Source organism: Aplysia californica, unplaced genomic scaffold (genome assembly GCF_000002075.1).
Source record: "Aplysia californica isolate F4 #8 unplaced genomic scaffold, AplCal3.0 scaffold01545, whole genome shotgun sequence".
NCBI classification, from domain to species: Eukaryota; Metazoa; Mollusca; class Gastropoda; order Aplysiida; family Aplysiidae; genus Aplysia; species Aplysia californica.
The window spans coordinates 21,647-37,491 of NW_004798815.1; the positions used below are offsets into that span (position 1 = coordinate 21,647).

Genomic DNA, 15,845 nt, shown 5'->3' on the forward strand with positions numbered 1-15,845 from the left:
AAAGACAAAAATAACCCCCAACAACCGAAAAACAATCAGTTGACTTTTAGAGTGTTTATCCTAAAGGAGATTCCCACTCTGTTGCAGTGATTTACAGGGTCTTCTGTTTTTCGTGGTTATTTTTTACTCAACAAAGACCCTCACCCATGTGAAAAACAATACTGAAAAGAAAGGTCGTATTTAGACCCCGTGACTGGGACTAGTTGCTCTCCGAGAGTTTTTGTTTACTAAAGAAAGAAATGTTTTTTAACAGACTGTGTTCTCTATTTACTGTTAAGTAGTTCATACAGTCACAGTATTGACTACTACTTCCATCTTGTTCAGTACAATCTTTGTATTTGATTTGAGAAATTCATTAAGTTTTTACCCCCATTTTTGTTTGTTTCAGTTAAACCCGATTCTCAGCACAACTACCTCATCTGGTATGAGCCCAGACTCGCAGACCAACATCATCGGCTCCAGTGCATCAAGTCCATATGACGATGTAAGTGTCTAGTCTAATTGCTTCTTCTTTCTTTTCAAACATTTATTCTTATTATCTCCCCTCCTTCTTTTTTGTGTTTGTTACTCTCTTGTAAAACCTCTAATCTTCGGCACTTATATGACCTTATTGTGTTGCAAGTGCCGTAAAACACTTTCTAAAACATATAAAACAAAACAAAGTCTGATTGCTCTTATCACTACTGCACTCCCATGTTTTTGATCTGTCTCTTTAAACCGCACTGTTATGTTAACGCTTTTAGTGTTGGTGGCTGACTGAATCTGCAGGAAGTTTCGTTCTGTGATGTAATGGCTGATTTTGTTGGTAATAAATTGAAATCGCTACTTCGGTTTCTCGTGTTTTCAGGGTTGTTTTTTTAAATTGCCAAACATTTCAACTTCTTCAGATACATTTCCTCTGCTTTATCCCTCTATTCGTCTTGCTTTTTCTCAGCTTTAAATGGCTTTTATTGTGTCAGTGTGCTTTAGGCCAATGGATATATTATTCAGGTCTTGGTTTCTGTAGTTCTAGATTTCTGAAATTGCAGTGATATTTTTTTCATTTTGCAATATATTCTGTTAATTTGGAGTCCCCCCACTTGCGTTTCCAGGTGGCTGAATAGTTCAGAAATTTTTTTGTAGCCAGATAGCATCTCTGGAAAATTGTTTCATGATTTTTTTTTGTACTGGATGTTTTTTTTCGGTACACTGATGGCAAAGTTGAGTGTCTGTGGAAGGTTTTCCTGTTTTTGACTTCCTCTTTGTTTCTCTCCACAGACCATCACATCACCGCCTCCATATTCACCTCATAACACGGTCACATCACCTATGCCAACAGTGCCCTCAAAGTAAGTTCCTTATCTTCTAAGAGTTTACACTGATTTCATGTGACTAGAAAATTCCTGATGATTTTGATAGAGTGGTGTTACTGTCAGTGTAACTGTAAATAAGCAGCTGGCATGTATTTGTGTTGGAATGGTATAAGGAATGGCCCGTGATTCTTGTTGACTTAGAGAAATATGTAATGAATGATGAAAACTGAATGTTTGAGAATGTTTTAATTTTTTAATTTAAACTAAGTTATTACAGGAAAATCAAGTTTATTGTCATTAATGTCTCATAGTGTTTAGTTTGGATTACTGTTGGTATGTGTGGCTCCCTTCTTCATCCTCTTATCCTGAAGAGCAAGATGCTAAGTTAATTGTTACTTTTGTTTGTTTTTTTTAATTTTGTCTGTTTTATGTTGTGCATGGCACAATTTATCAAGGACATTTTTTCAGTTGCTTTTTGTGTTTCTTGTTCTCAGTACTGATTATGCAGGGGACTATGGTTTTGAAATCAGCTTTGCCCAGCCTTCTAAAGAGACAAAATCAACCACATGGACGGTAGGTTTATGTTTTGTAGTGAATGTTGCCCTGTTGTCTTTTCTGTTTGTCAAGAGCATGTCCTTGCACCGCTTGGCACTGCTTGTACTTAGAAATTTGGATTATCAATCGGAAAAGACCAACCCAAAATGTTCCAGATCCATATATTGCTTTCCATTATGAGATGGTTTATGTCACATTTTTATGGTGTTCGTTTATTATTTTCTTCCTACCCAATCCCACAAATTTGAGAAAGTGTGCAGGTGGTTGGAGAGCATGTTTCAGTTTGGTAGGTCCTGCGTCTTTTCTTTCCCTGTGTTCTTTTTTAAACTTTTCTCCGTACATTGAATGGCCATTGTTTTGTCGATGTACTTGTCTTTATTCAATGTCTGGGGAAAGCTTTATACCCTTCTGATGTACCAAATTTCAATCTTGAGAATCCCTGAAGAAACTTGTTGATCAAAGAATAAATAAGCTTTACCTGTTTTGTTGTATTTCATCTCAGAAGAAACTGAAACATTTTTTTTTAATGAGCCATAGCCATTCTTTTTGGATTTCATGTTCAAGGTCTCTGTGAAGACTTTTGCCTTATTCGAAGAATAGCCGTGATGACTGTTTGGCTCAGATATAGTATTCATATTCAGTCTCTCAAGACTTGTCTTTTGAAAGGAAAAAAAATAGCCCTTATTATTTAGTTCAATTATTGTGTTCAGTCTAAAGAAACTTTTTCAAAGAATAAGCCGTGTCTGTTTTATTCAATTATTGTTTTAAGAATCTGCGAGGAAACATTGTTTTTTCTTAGAATTAGCCGTGGCTGTTTGGTTTAACTATTGTATTCAGAATCTGTTAGGAATTTTTTTTTTTTCCAAAGAATAAACCATGGCTGTCTTTTTGTATTTCAGTACTCAGAGTCTCTGAAGAAGCTGTACGTGCGCATGGCCACCACGTGCCCGGTGAGGTTCAAGACGCGGGGCCAGGCCCCCATCAACAGCGTGATCCGAGCCATGCCCATCTTCATGAAGCCCGAGCACGTCCAGGAGGTGGTCAAGCGCTGCCCGAACCATGCCGTGTCCAAGGAGCACAACGAGAGCCACCCGGCCCCCACGCACCTGGTGCGCTGCGAGCACAAGCTGGCCAAGTACTCGGAGGACCCCAGCTCCCAGAGGCAGAGCGTGGTCATCCCACACGAGACCCCGCAGGCGGGCGCCGAGTGGGTCACCAACCTCTTCCAGTTCATGTGCCTTGGCTCCTGTGTCGGAGGACCTAACAGGTGAGGGACCAAAGACCTGCCACTCTATGAAGTTAAAAATCAGGATCTAGGGGAGAAAAAAATCAGGATTTGATGAAAAAAATGGAGATCAAGGACAAATCACCAAAGTAACTGCCAAGCTGACTAAAAGTTATCCTGGGGTACCCAAAAATATAACCTCGTATACGCCCTGTGTGTGTGTGTGCTTGATTATTTTTAAAACCATGAAGTATCACGTCAAGCACTGTTCTCAGCGCTAAATCACCAGTAAGGCAATTGGTCACTTTTAAGCACAAGGAGGCTTTCCTGAAAAATGCTGTTTTGAGAAAACCGAAGGTAAAGTTTTTGCCCCTTGTTCTGTTTCTTGAAAACATGAGGAGAGTTTTCTCAGTAACCAAACAAATATACACACCAATGAAACCAAACTTCTCCTATAGGTAGGGCAATGCCCACTTTTGATGTAGGTCAAGATTTCTGGATACCCCCGAAATCTGGGTTAGCCCGCTTGTCTTTAAAAGCGACCAATTATCCCAATCAGTTCAACAATTTTTCTGTGTTTGTGTGTGTGCAGGAGACCTCTCCAGATTGTGTTCACGTTAGAGAAAGAAGGCCAGGTTCTTGGTCGGCGAGCTGTGGAAGTGAGGATCTGTGCGTGCCCGGGCCGCGATAGAAAAGCTGATGAGAGAGCGGCCATGCCAGTCAAAGTGTCGCCTAAGAAAGGAGGTAACTGTTCGCGCATAGTTTACTTGTGACATTTATTGCCAGGGTTCTTTATGTTAGTTTGTCTTTCCCTCTCCAAAGGAAGTTGGGTCGCTTCTTTTCTTCTGTTTTGTTTGTGGGTTGATTTTGTTTCCCCTAGTTTAAAGGAACAAGAGGCCTTTTTATTTGTCATAATTGTTGGCTTAAGAACGCTCACTGTAAGGGCTACTAGTTAACATACTGTGTCTGTATTGGATGTTTACTTTTGTCCTGCATTTTTTTCGTACATTTGCCCAACGATTATCTGATTGTTCATTCTGTCTCTGGGTTTGCTGTTCTTGTCTTTAAGCATTGCTAAGCGGGTGGTTGGAGGGCACACCGCTGGTAGGTCCTACTTCTTTACTTTCCCCTCTGTTTCTTCTGTCTCTCTGTCTGACTTTTCCTCAGTTAGCACTCTATTACCATTATTGTGTCAGTGTGCTTCTCTTTACTCAAACAAAAACCAAAAAGCATTGCTAAATAAACTGATGTTTCTGTCTTCTTTGCCAGGACCCGGTGTGAGTGGCTCAAAGATGACTTCAGTAACGGAGATCATGAGCTTTGCTAAGAAGCGGAAATTGAACGAAGACACAGAAATTTATCATTTGCCGGTGAGTGGTAGTAGTAGTGACAAAGTTACGTTATTGAGCTTTTTTTTGTTGTTGTTGTAAACTCAGTATGAAGTTTTGTGTTGGTGAGAATTGTGAAACTTGATTTAGAGTTGAAATATTTTTGGAGGTGTGTTGAAATTTTTTTTGAAAATGTAAATTATGTTAACTAGATTTGAAAAATGCTTTCCACAATCATGTTGTTCTGATTTTAAAAAATTAACCCACTTTGAAGTTCTCACTGCAGGAGATGCCTAACCATAGGTATCAAAAGTCAGAACACTGTTTTATTTCTAAACGGCGACGTTATTTGTATTGGTTTAGGGAAGTGGGTGGTTGGCAGGTGCTCTGGTGTGGTTTGCTTCTTCTTTCCTATCAAACATCTATCGTCCTTGTCTCTCCCCTCCTTCTTTTTTATGTTTGTTACTCTCTTGTAACACCTCTAATCTTCGGCACTTACATGACCTTATTGTGTTGCAAGTGCCGTAAAACTCTTACTAAAAAACTGGTTTAGGGAAGTTGTTTTTGACTCTGGAGATAAGTGATTCCTTTTCTCTACTCAACAGATCCAAGGCAAAGAGCACTTTGAGATCTTGCGAAAGATGCGTGATGCGTTGGCCCTGGCCGCGCTAGTTCCCCCACAGGCAGTGGAGGCCTACAAGCAGCGACAGGTCGACCTTCAGAGACAGTGAGTACTCCTTGTTTCTAGAACCTTCCGGACTTTCCATTTTGTTGCTTCCTAAAGTGATACGCAGTTCATGGGGTTTATACTGAACTTTCTTTTTAAAAAATACAAAGTTTAAGTGGTAAGAGATGATAACTGATATGAGGTAGCCTTTTTTTTTTCTCTATTGGAACATGTCTTCAAAGTTGAGTGGTAAGGGTATGGTCTTGAGATCTTCCTTTCAGTAATGGCTCCAATTCTGTGACTCCTTTTACTTTTATTTCTGACCAGTCGTCTCCTCTTAAGTTTTGATACTAACGCTTGGTTCCAATTTCTCTCCTCTCTTTTCGTTATAGCGAATTTTATTTTGTGGACTATGCTTTAGTGATGTGGTTAGTAACATTGACATAAAGATTACTTTCTGCCTATATCTTCCTGTGCGGTGGACTGCTTTCAGATCAGCGAATGTGCTAAGTCTGTCTCTGTGGTAGCTTCTTTTCTTTTCTTCAATGGATTGCGGTGGGGTGGCTTTTTGTATTTGTTTTACTTTACTCATGATAACAAAATTATATCTGTGTTGACCATAGATTTTTACCTTGTACTCTTATAACAATTTTGTGTGCCTTACTCAAAGCAACGTTGCAACATGATTTCTTAGTTGAGTAAAATAACTTGAGCTGAATTCTCGTTTTCTAAATAATTATCCTGAATCTTACTTGAGTGCTTAGATTCCTGCATTTGATGTCCGTAGGTTGTATTTTGTTTTGTGGAGATCTGCAAACCTTTTGTTAGCTAAGAAAAGAAAGAAAATGGAAGACAGGTAGGTGGTTGCTGTGTGCTTTCTTTAGTCCATGAAGTGATGAGCGGTGGGATGTGTCAGGGAGAGAATATGGTGTGAGCCTGGAGTATTTCCTACCGTTTCCTTTAACACATGATGATGGCCATGTGACCCCTCTGAAGCGTTCCAAGCTGCCCCTTTTGCTGCGGTGGTGCTTTTCTGTGCAGAAACCAAAATTCTGCCAATTTAAATCTTTCAATTTGATGACCAAGACATGTTCTTTCAGCGGAAGATTTAGAATTTCGTTCTGTTCAAGACGGTTAAAATTATAAATTCAATTGAGGAGGAGGAGGGTTCAAGATCTGAGACGGTTGGACGTCGTTGATCTGCCGAGAGAAAGGTTTTTCCTTCCTCGCCTACTGGACCCGATGACAACATCATTGTTCTTCCCAAAGATTTCTTTTGAGTTATGGACCAGTGACGTTATGTTCTTCAGAGGGAAAAAGATTTGATTGGATGGGAAGCCGTAAACACTGTTGACTGACGAGAACCTGTTGCCACGGTGTGTGATTAGTCTATGTTCGGAAACTTGAGCCTCAAAGCAGCCACCTGCCTGTTGACCGAGCCAGAGATTTTTGTTTTCAACTTTTCAAAGGATTTAAGTTTAATAAATTGGTTTTGGGTTTTTGTAGTTAAAAAAATTATTTTTTTTAATTGTTCCTTTTTTATGGTTAAGGGGATAAAACTTTTTTCTTTAACACATTTTTCTGATATATTTCTCTTTTTCGTATAATTTTTCTCCCAGTATATTTTTGCTGAAGTTTGAATTTGTCCCCATCTTTTTCTTATTTTATTCATTCCCTCCCCCCCTCATTGTTTTATGAGAGTATAAAAGCCATATCATTCAGAACATCCATTTCTTCATTTTCTAAATATTTTTTAAAATTCAAAAGTTAATTAAAAATTTTTTTGGCCATATAATACGTTCAAAAAAAGACATTCTTAAGCAGAACGTTGACACATTTTTTATTTTCCTCCCTCCTAAAATTAAGAACAAAATCATTTTTTAAAAAAATCTGGTAATGTTGGTGGCCACCACGAACAAGAGTGTTAGCGTTTTAGAGTTCGCCACTGTTGCTTCATGCCCTTGACCTCGGTGTTCCACTCTGGCTCGTTACAGGTGGTTGGCTAGCTTGTCGGGCCAGGACACAAAGATGAAGTCGATGGCCAAGAAGAAAAAACTGCCATCAAAGCCTGGGAAATCTCTCAAGAAGTGAAAACATTTTTTTTAATGTTGTTGATGGACTGACATAAAGTATCAAGGGATGATGATGGCGGCAAAGGAAAGAAATGCGGGGGAATTCAAAGGGACAAGATTGGCTCTCGGAGCAATGTGTTTTATCCTGTCCCTTTAAATTGGCATTTTATCTCTCGTCCTTGGAATGATGTTTAGTATGGTCAATATGAGATGATGTTTTATCTTGTCATTCGAATGGTTTTTTATCTTTGCCCTTGGACTGACACTTCTATGAGATAATAATGTTTTATCTTGTTCTTTGAATAACATTTTGCCTCCGTACAGTACACTACTGTTAAATAGTGATTGAGATATAAGGTTCTTAATCATTTTTAAGAGGGGTAATCCGTAATGTTGTTCTTTTTCAAAGTTGGAACTTACCAGATGCTGTGGCATCAGTAAATAAGAGTCATAGAAGCAGTTTGCACTATGCTATGTGGAGTTTTGTGGTTCTCCAGACGCAACGAATTGCCATATTTACCGTATTTGGTGACTTCCAAATATCATACTGATTTACCTACCTTAGCGGCTGAAAAATATCGTATTTACATACTTATTTTACTTTTGGGGACTTCAAAAGATATAACAAATCCACATATTTACCTACTTTTTAAATTTTTTAAAAATTGGAGACTATAACACTATCATTCCTGGAATCATGCCTGTTGCTACCACGGCCTGGGAGAAGTGCCGATTCACTGTAAAGTGATCTGTGATTGATGACTGTTACTGTTATTGGGTTCTCTGATTCTTGTTGGAGGAGAACCCGTAAAAGATCTGTATTCAGCTGGAGAGTGAGAACTGGGGATCTTTGAGTCTGCGTCGCGTCGCGTCATTGTTGTCCGTTGTTTTTGTTTTTTTTAATCTAATGTTTGGTATGATTTATTTAGCCCCGGATGAGGCCACTTTTTTTGTTAACTTCTGCTGGTCAGAGTGGGTGGTATTGGCGGGTGCTCTGGTGTGGTGTGCTCCTTCTTTCCCATGAAACATCTATCTTCTTGATCTCTCCTCCTTTTTTCTCTCTCTCTCTCTTTCTGTCTCTCTCTGTGTGTCTCTCTCTTTCTCTCTATCTGTGTTTGTTACTCTCTTGTAACACCTCTGATCTTCGGCACGTATATGACCTTATTGTGTTGCAAGTGCCATAAAACTCTTACTAACACACACACAGAGTGGGTGGGTGGTGTAGATGGAAGGTGGACTTGAAGGTTATGAAATTCAGGCAGGCTGGGAATTTCAAAAAGATTTATCAAATTTCTTTTTTTGCCTCCGGCCAATGGAAGGAATTTCAAAATTAATGTGTGAGCACAGAGTTCTGATCGAGAAGACTGTTGTTAGAGATAAATGTGTTGTTGTTTTTAGAATCTCTTCGTTTTCAACCCTGTAAGCATGTACATTGCGCCCTTTAGTAACATGGTATACCTTTTGCACACTGCATTCATTGGATTATTGTGAAAGTTTGTGGAGTCTCTTTGTTGTTCCTGTGAGTTAATGTTGTAAAACGGCTTGTTGTGTGAGTTAAGTGGGTGGTTGGGGGAGGTGTGATATGGTTGTGTTACTTCTGTAACATCAAACTATCGTCTTTTTCTGATCTCTCCTTTTTCTTCATACGTTACTCTTGAGTAACATCTCTAATCATCGGCACTTATGTGACCCTCTATTTGTGTTGCAAGTGCTGTAAAGCTCTTACTAAAACTTTATACATTTTATGTTTATGTTACTTGAGCCGGCAAAACTGCTGTCTTTGGTGTAGTGGTAAGGCTTTTTCGCTGTGGGGTCAAAATATAAGATTAGCTCTATTCTTAGTCAGGGAAGACTTTTGTCTGATATCTCTGGGAGTTTTTTGGGGGGGATGCTGTATCCCTTTCACCCTTGGTTGAGCTGAGTTTGTAGGGCAAGGTTAAAAAGCCCGCCTCCTAAATGGTCTAATTTGTGTTGATGCTGTTGTGAAACATTAACGGTCATAAAAGTACCAAGAGAGAGAGAGAAGGTGTTTATGAATGTGTATGTGGGTATGTTAGTTTATTACAAAATGAAATGAAAAGTCTTAAATTTTAGGGCAGCAATTTTCTTTCTTTAAAAAAAAATAATTTTTTTTCTTTGTAGTATGTCAAATATTGGTGGATTCTATTCTTGCCAGTAGTGTTTAGCAAGTATGTGGACCGTCTACATATTTCAGTGTTTACAAATGGGTACTAATTGATTTTGTTACCCTCTTCATTTAGGGTGATTGGGTTGGTACTCAAAACCTCTCATTCTCTCCAGCAATACTTAAACAGACACACACACGTGCTTACACAAAACATATACATGCACACACACACACACATATACATGCACACACACACTCACACACACCACTGGGGTGTGTTGCTAACTCCGTAGGTATCACACTGGACCATAGTGTGGACGGTCCTGGTTTGAATTCCCAATGAGGTACCGTATCAGGCGTTCTTGATCTGGGCTTGTCTTGGGAGTTTTCCCATTTGGTTCAGTCGTATCAGCTGATATTGGGGTAAAACTGAGTGGGAGTCAGAGCACTGTGGCATAGAATGATGTAGTGCAATATTATCATTCTGTCTTTGTTTGATCATTTTCATCATGGTTGCGTGGAAGAGGCAGTGGTTGATGATAGTCCACTCTAATCTATCATACACTGCCGTAAAGTGTGTAACTGTCCTGTAAATTTGAAGATATTGTTGCATCAGTTTTGTTTTTGATGCGTTTTTTTTTAGTTGTGTTGATTGTATTTTATTTTTCCCAGTTATTGTCACTCGCTGTTGTTTGTAAAGGTCCCTTTTAAAAAAATGATTTTTTAATGTGCATTCGGCCTCCTGGACTAGGTGGAATATTTCATTTCCTGTCTTTGCTTTGTCTCTCTTATTTTGTCGTCTTTTATCTGTCTCTGCTTTGTCTATCTTATTTTGTTGTCTTTTATCTGTCTCTGCTTTGTCTGTTGTCTTTTGTTGTCTTATTTCCTGTCCCAGCTTTGTCTTTTTGTCGTCCCCCCCCATCTAATTTCTTCTCCCTATTTTTTTTTCGGTCTTATTTCTTCTTGCTATTTATTTATTTTTATTATATTTTTTTTTTGGTCTCATATTTTTTCTCTCTGCTTTGTCTTATTTGGTCTCTGCTTTGTCTATCTTATTTGCTAATTCTGTTGAAAACAGCTATCAAATGGGCAGTTCCATCTTTGCTTGTGCTACTTTCTTTCGTTTTCTTTCTTCTTTTCACCTCCTCGCTACTAAACTGTATCGGTTGCCATGCTACGCTGTGATTTTTCCTCCCTCTTAAACTCTTGTTGACTCATGTCACTCTTACTGCTCTTGTTTATGTATTGTTTTTATTAGTTGCTGTGGAGACTTATCTCTCAGAGTAGGTCTACTGGCGTCTGTGGTGTAGCAGTTAGGTGCTTTGCCGTAGCACATAGAAGACCCAAGTTTGATTCCCATGTGGGGAAAATTTTTATTAAGCGTCTTGGTATTTCTGCTGGGATATTGTGTCCCTCTCAGCCAGGGTTGACCCTGATGAGCAGGGTCAAAGCCTGCCACAAAAATGATCTAAATTGTGTTGATGGGGACTTGAAGGCACCTACATTAAAACGGAAAAAAGAAGTTTGTTCTACGAGTAGGTCTTACTGTGCAGTGTTGTTTTATTTTTCTCTATATACCTGATTCTTGTGTAGACTCTGTGAACTGTGATATTGATCATAGCATGTTGGCTGGTTTTCGTCTTTTCATTTCTTTTTGTGTTTGTTGTTGCTGTTGCTGACTATGCTATGCTTTTTATGGACTTTACTTTTGCTAAGTCATATTAATGCCTTTGTAAACTTTACTGTACAAGGTCATGTTAATGCCTTTGTGAATTTTACTGTACAAAGATGCTGTACTACTTCTGTTTGTGCGTGGTTTGATATTTGAATTTAGATTGTCAGATAAGTATGCCAGAGCTTATTCTGAATACACTAGTGTTTTCTTAGAATAGCAAGAAGTGTAGGTTAACCATTTTGATATTTTTATGTTCTTCTGTAGTAATGCGAACGATGTGTCTCCTCCAGAGAAGCAAGTCTAGTCTTTAATTTCTTTGTCTTTTCTGATGCACACAAAGTTCAGCTGCTTAAAACATAGTGGACCTATACTCTGTCCATTAAAAGAGAATTTTCCCATATAGCATACTTATCTATTGGGAAATGGTAGTGGCATAATGACATATGTTTTGATGATACAGTCTTGCATGCATACAGCGAAATCAGTGGGATATAGTAATTTTTTTCGTTATGTGCGAATTTTGCTTTGTACATGTTTTAAATACAAAGAATATGCATGAAAAGAAAAATTCGAGATCTAAACATCTGTTCGCTATTTGTGTGCTAGACTGATTTTAAGATTTTGAAAAGGTTAACATGTTTTATGTGTAGCAAACAACGAAGAACTTTTTTAATGAGCCCAATACTTAAACTTAATTGATGTTTATGGGGGTGCTTTGTTTTTTGTACTCTCCAGAGCTTGGGTAGGCTGGGTCTGTTTAAATAGTTTCTGATTACTGTTTTTTGGTGTGGGAGGAGAATAAAGGGTAACCAATTATACCTCTCATCTTTGGCAATTATATGACCTTATTGTATTGCAAGTGCTGCAAAGCTCTTGCTAAGAATAAAGGGAAACCAGTGGAGGGAATTGTGCTTTGTAGCAGGTAATGTCTGGGAGGGTGGCTTCAAACATTCACCTTCCCTTTGCCTTCCATTTTGATCCCGACAAAATGCTAAACAGGGAGCGGAAGCTAACTCCTAAATGAGAAATATCCCATAAAAAGCTTTGAATTTGGGGATTTTTAAAAATGGGATGGGAGTAGACTGCAGACATTGTCAGTAATAGAAATGATAATTTCTTTCAGGCCAGTTTATGTTCAGGATGTGTCCCTCAAACCCATAGATCTAGTTTCTTGGTTGTATTAGTATTCAGCTCAGGTCCGTGAAATGCAAAGAACAACTCATCCTAGAAAAATGCTAATTGTTTGCCATTAGTGTTTCCTTTTTCTTTTCTTTTTAACACTAACATTTAATTATGATTCTAATGTTATTTTCTTTTAGTCTTTTCAAATATTTAGTATTTATTATAACTGCGGAGCAATTCTTTGAATGGTGTGGGGATGAGAGGAGCACTTTTGCTGTCTGACTGAAACTTGTGAGAAAGGCATGGTTTATGAGGCCTTACCTAGAACACACAAATGTATGGTTTATTCAATGACTATTGTGTATTGTGTACATTGCCAATAAATGTTATGATTACAAGTTGTTTGACTGCTCTTACTTTTGTGAGTGATGTGTAGAATTATGAGGCGCGAGTGATCTTGTGAACGGATGGTACCACTGGTTCATCAGGTTTTTTTTTTTTACTCAGGGAATTGACATTTTCTTGTGAATTTTAATAGCTGTTTTTCAAGCCTTGAAAATGACACAAGAAATTACTCTGAACATATCAGGCTTATCACATCTTTGAAAAGAATTTTTATCTCACAGGAAATTACAATGGTGTTGGTAATCATGTGATGGGGTCATTATGACTTCTCCTATATCTGAGAACTGAACTCACTTTCTTTGCGGGCAAGGTGTGCTGAGCATGAGCATTAGTATGATTACACCACTTTTAAAACCTCCCTAGAGGACGGCTGGATGTGTCTCGGTGGGTGGTTGGCGGGTGCTCTTGTGTGGTTTGCTCCTTCTTTCCTATCAAACATCTATCGTCCTCATCTCCCTTCCTTCTTCTGCACTTATATGACCTTATTGTGTTGCAAGTGCTGTAACTCTCTTACTAAAACTAAAATGGATGTCTCAAGTCAGGAGACGCTGGGAATATGAGTAAAGAAAAAGTTTAACTGAGATGATCATGATACATAGTGTAAGTGCCCGTGTGAATCTGCCTTGCTGTCTCACACAGGGAACCGGAGGTTTGATTCCCAATTGGGGAAAATATTTTATCTAGCGTTTCAGATTTTCTGCAGGGATATTGTACCCCTCGCCTCTCAACACGGGTTGGCCTTAACAGGCAGGATCTGAAGCCTCCTCTAAATGATATATAGTGTTTCAATAAGGGTATTAAAAAAACCTACATTAAAAAAAAAAGTGTGATACAATTTAGCAAAGTCATCCTGGTTTCATGTCATATACTGCACCACACACAAAGTGACTTGCTGTTCTAAATCTGCTAGCTGTGTGCATGTTCTCTATACGGGTGCTAGACTAATTGGATTTATATCACCTACTGTACACACACAGTGATCAGATGTTGTAAACCTGTAACAGTAAAATCTGCAGGGATTTTTTTTAAACACTTACAATAGGTAGTTTGAGGGTGCCATTGGTAGGTCCTACTCCTTTCCGTCTGTTGTTTCTGTCCGTCTGTCTTAACTTTTTCCCAGCACTAAAAGACTCACTGTGTCGATGCTCTTCTGTTTACTCAAACTTAACTGAAATTATAGTGGAGAAGATGGAGTTGGTTTGGGAGGGGGGAGGGGTTGAACGCTAAAAGATTTATAAGGCTTCCATGAGAAATCCAGTGAATGAGTATGAATTTTTCTTTTTCTCTTTACTCAAACAAACAATCAATGGTCCAAACTGTGTCGATAAAGTTGTAAATGGGCTTATTTATCAGTGTCATGCTCATACTGTGCTGGAACAACATAGGGGGATCTTTCCTCATCCTTACTATCGTCATTTTCCTCTACTTCTTTTATATTTTTGTTACTCTCTTATTAACTGCTATTACCGGGATGCCTTGATAATAGAAGCACATTTTGTGCTGTTGAGGCTAGAAAGGTGAGCAGAGTAAGCCTGATTCCGTTTGGACTTCTCTGTTGACATCCACCCTTTGGCACTCATATGACCTTATGCACTTGCGAGCTAAGTGAAAGTGGGTAGTTGGCAGGTGCTCTGGTGTGGTTTGCTCCTTCTTTCCTATCCAACATCTATCATCTATCATCTTTATCTCCCCTCCTTTTTTGTGTTTGTTACTCCCTTGTAACACCTCTAATCTTCGGCTGCAGTTACGAGCACTGTAAAACACCAAGTAAAAAAAGGTCTTCGGCGCTTATATGACCTTATTGTGTTGCAAGTGCCGTAAAACTCTTGCGGGAAAAAAGCGAAAAAAAAACACACTAAAACTTTTTGTTAAAAATGATGTGAAATTGTGTGGATGAAGGTGTAAAACTTGTAATTCCTCCTGTGTTCTCAGACACGTCCCGGGCGGCAGCTTCCCTTGTTCCGACGCCTCCACGTCGTCGGCCTCGTCCGAGGCCTCCACGTCCACCACCCTGAGCACAGACAGCCACGCGGCCGTGCTGCCCTTCGAGGTCAGCGAGGAGCTGTGCAGTGGCCTGCTCAACAGCGTGTCCAGCTCGCAGGGCAGCCCGTCCCTGGAGGTGATGGTCAACGGGGACGGGGGCGGCGGGGGTCACACGGGGCTGGCGGTCAAGAAGGAGGACATTGACGGCTACCTCGGGGAGCCGCAGGATAACTCTATAGCAGGGTGAGTGCCAGTGTGGGTGATTAGCTTGCTGTGGCGGCCAACTGTCGGAGGTTGTCATCTGCTCTAACTTCTATCTCTCCAAGACAATCGTCTGCTCTGACTGCTATCTGTCCAAGACAATCATCTGCTCTAACTGCTATCTGTCCAAGACAATCATCTGCTCTTACTACTATCTGTCCAAGACAACCATCTGCTCTAACTGCTATCTGTCCAAGACAATCATCTGCTCTAACTGTTATCTCTGTCCAAGACGATCATCTGCTCTAACTTATATCTGCCCAAGACAACCATCTGCTCTAACTGCTATCTGTCCAAGACAATCATCTGCTCTTACTACTATCTGTCCAAGACAACCATCTGCTCTAACTGCTATCTGCCCAAGACAATCATCTGCTCTAACTGTTATCTCTGTCCAAGACAATCATCTGCTGTAACTGCTATCTGCCCAAGACGATCATCTGCTCTAACTGCTATCTGTCCAAGACAATCATCTGCTCTAACTGTTATCTCTGTCCAAGACGATCATCTGCTCTAACTTATATCTGCCCAAGACAACCATCTGCTCTCACTGCTATCTGTCCAAGACAATCATCTGCTCTTACTACTATCTGTCCAAGACAATCATCTGCTCTAACTGCTATCTGTCCGAGACAATCTTCTGCTCTAACTGCTATCTGTCCGAGACAATCATCTGCTCTAACTGCTATCTGTCCGAGACAATCATCTGCTCTAACTGCTTCATATCCAAGATACATATCCAAGACAATCATCAGCTCTAACTGCTTCATATCCAAGACAACCATCTACTCTAACTGCTATATATCCAAGACAATTATCTACTCTAACTGCTATATATCCAAGACAATTAGCTACTCTAACTGCTATATATCCAAGACAATTAGCTACTCTAACTGCTATATATCCAAGACAATTATCTACTCTAACTGCTATATATCCAAGGCAATTATCTGTGTTATTTATGTTTTTCAGATGGCTGGGCAGATTAGGCCTGTCAGCTTACATCGACAACTTCCAACAGATGGGTTTCGACAACTTGTTCCAGCTAGACGAGTTTAGCCAAGAGGTGAGAGAAAGGAGTTTCCTTTGTTGCATTGATGTGTGTAGGATTTTTTTTTTTTTATGCACTTAA

General features: G+C 39.4%; 1 protein-coding gene across 1 annotated transcript in view; it reads left to right on the forward strand.

Annotated features, from left to right (window-relative positions):
• Positions 1-388: 388 nt before the first annotated feature.
• The window catches only part of LOC101845980 (tumor protein 63), a gene marked incomplete at its 5' end in the record, with an annotated part of 18,685 nt that continues 3,228 nt past the window's right edge, over positions 389-15,845 (forward strand). The window contains 9 exon segments of the mRNA XM_005113007.3: positions 389-484; positions 1,258-1,328; positions 1,787-1,865; positions 2,747-3,114; positions 3,665-3,816; positions 4,342-4,442; positions 5,006-5,127; positions 14,402-14,695; positions 15,686-15,779. Coding sequence (XP_005113064.2) covers positions 389-484; positions 1,258-1,328; positions 1,787-1,865; positions 2,747-3,114; positions 3,665-3,816; positions 4,342-4,442; positions 5,006-5,127; positions 14,402-14,695; positions 15,686-15,779 — 1,377 coding nt within the window.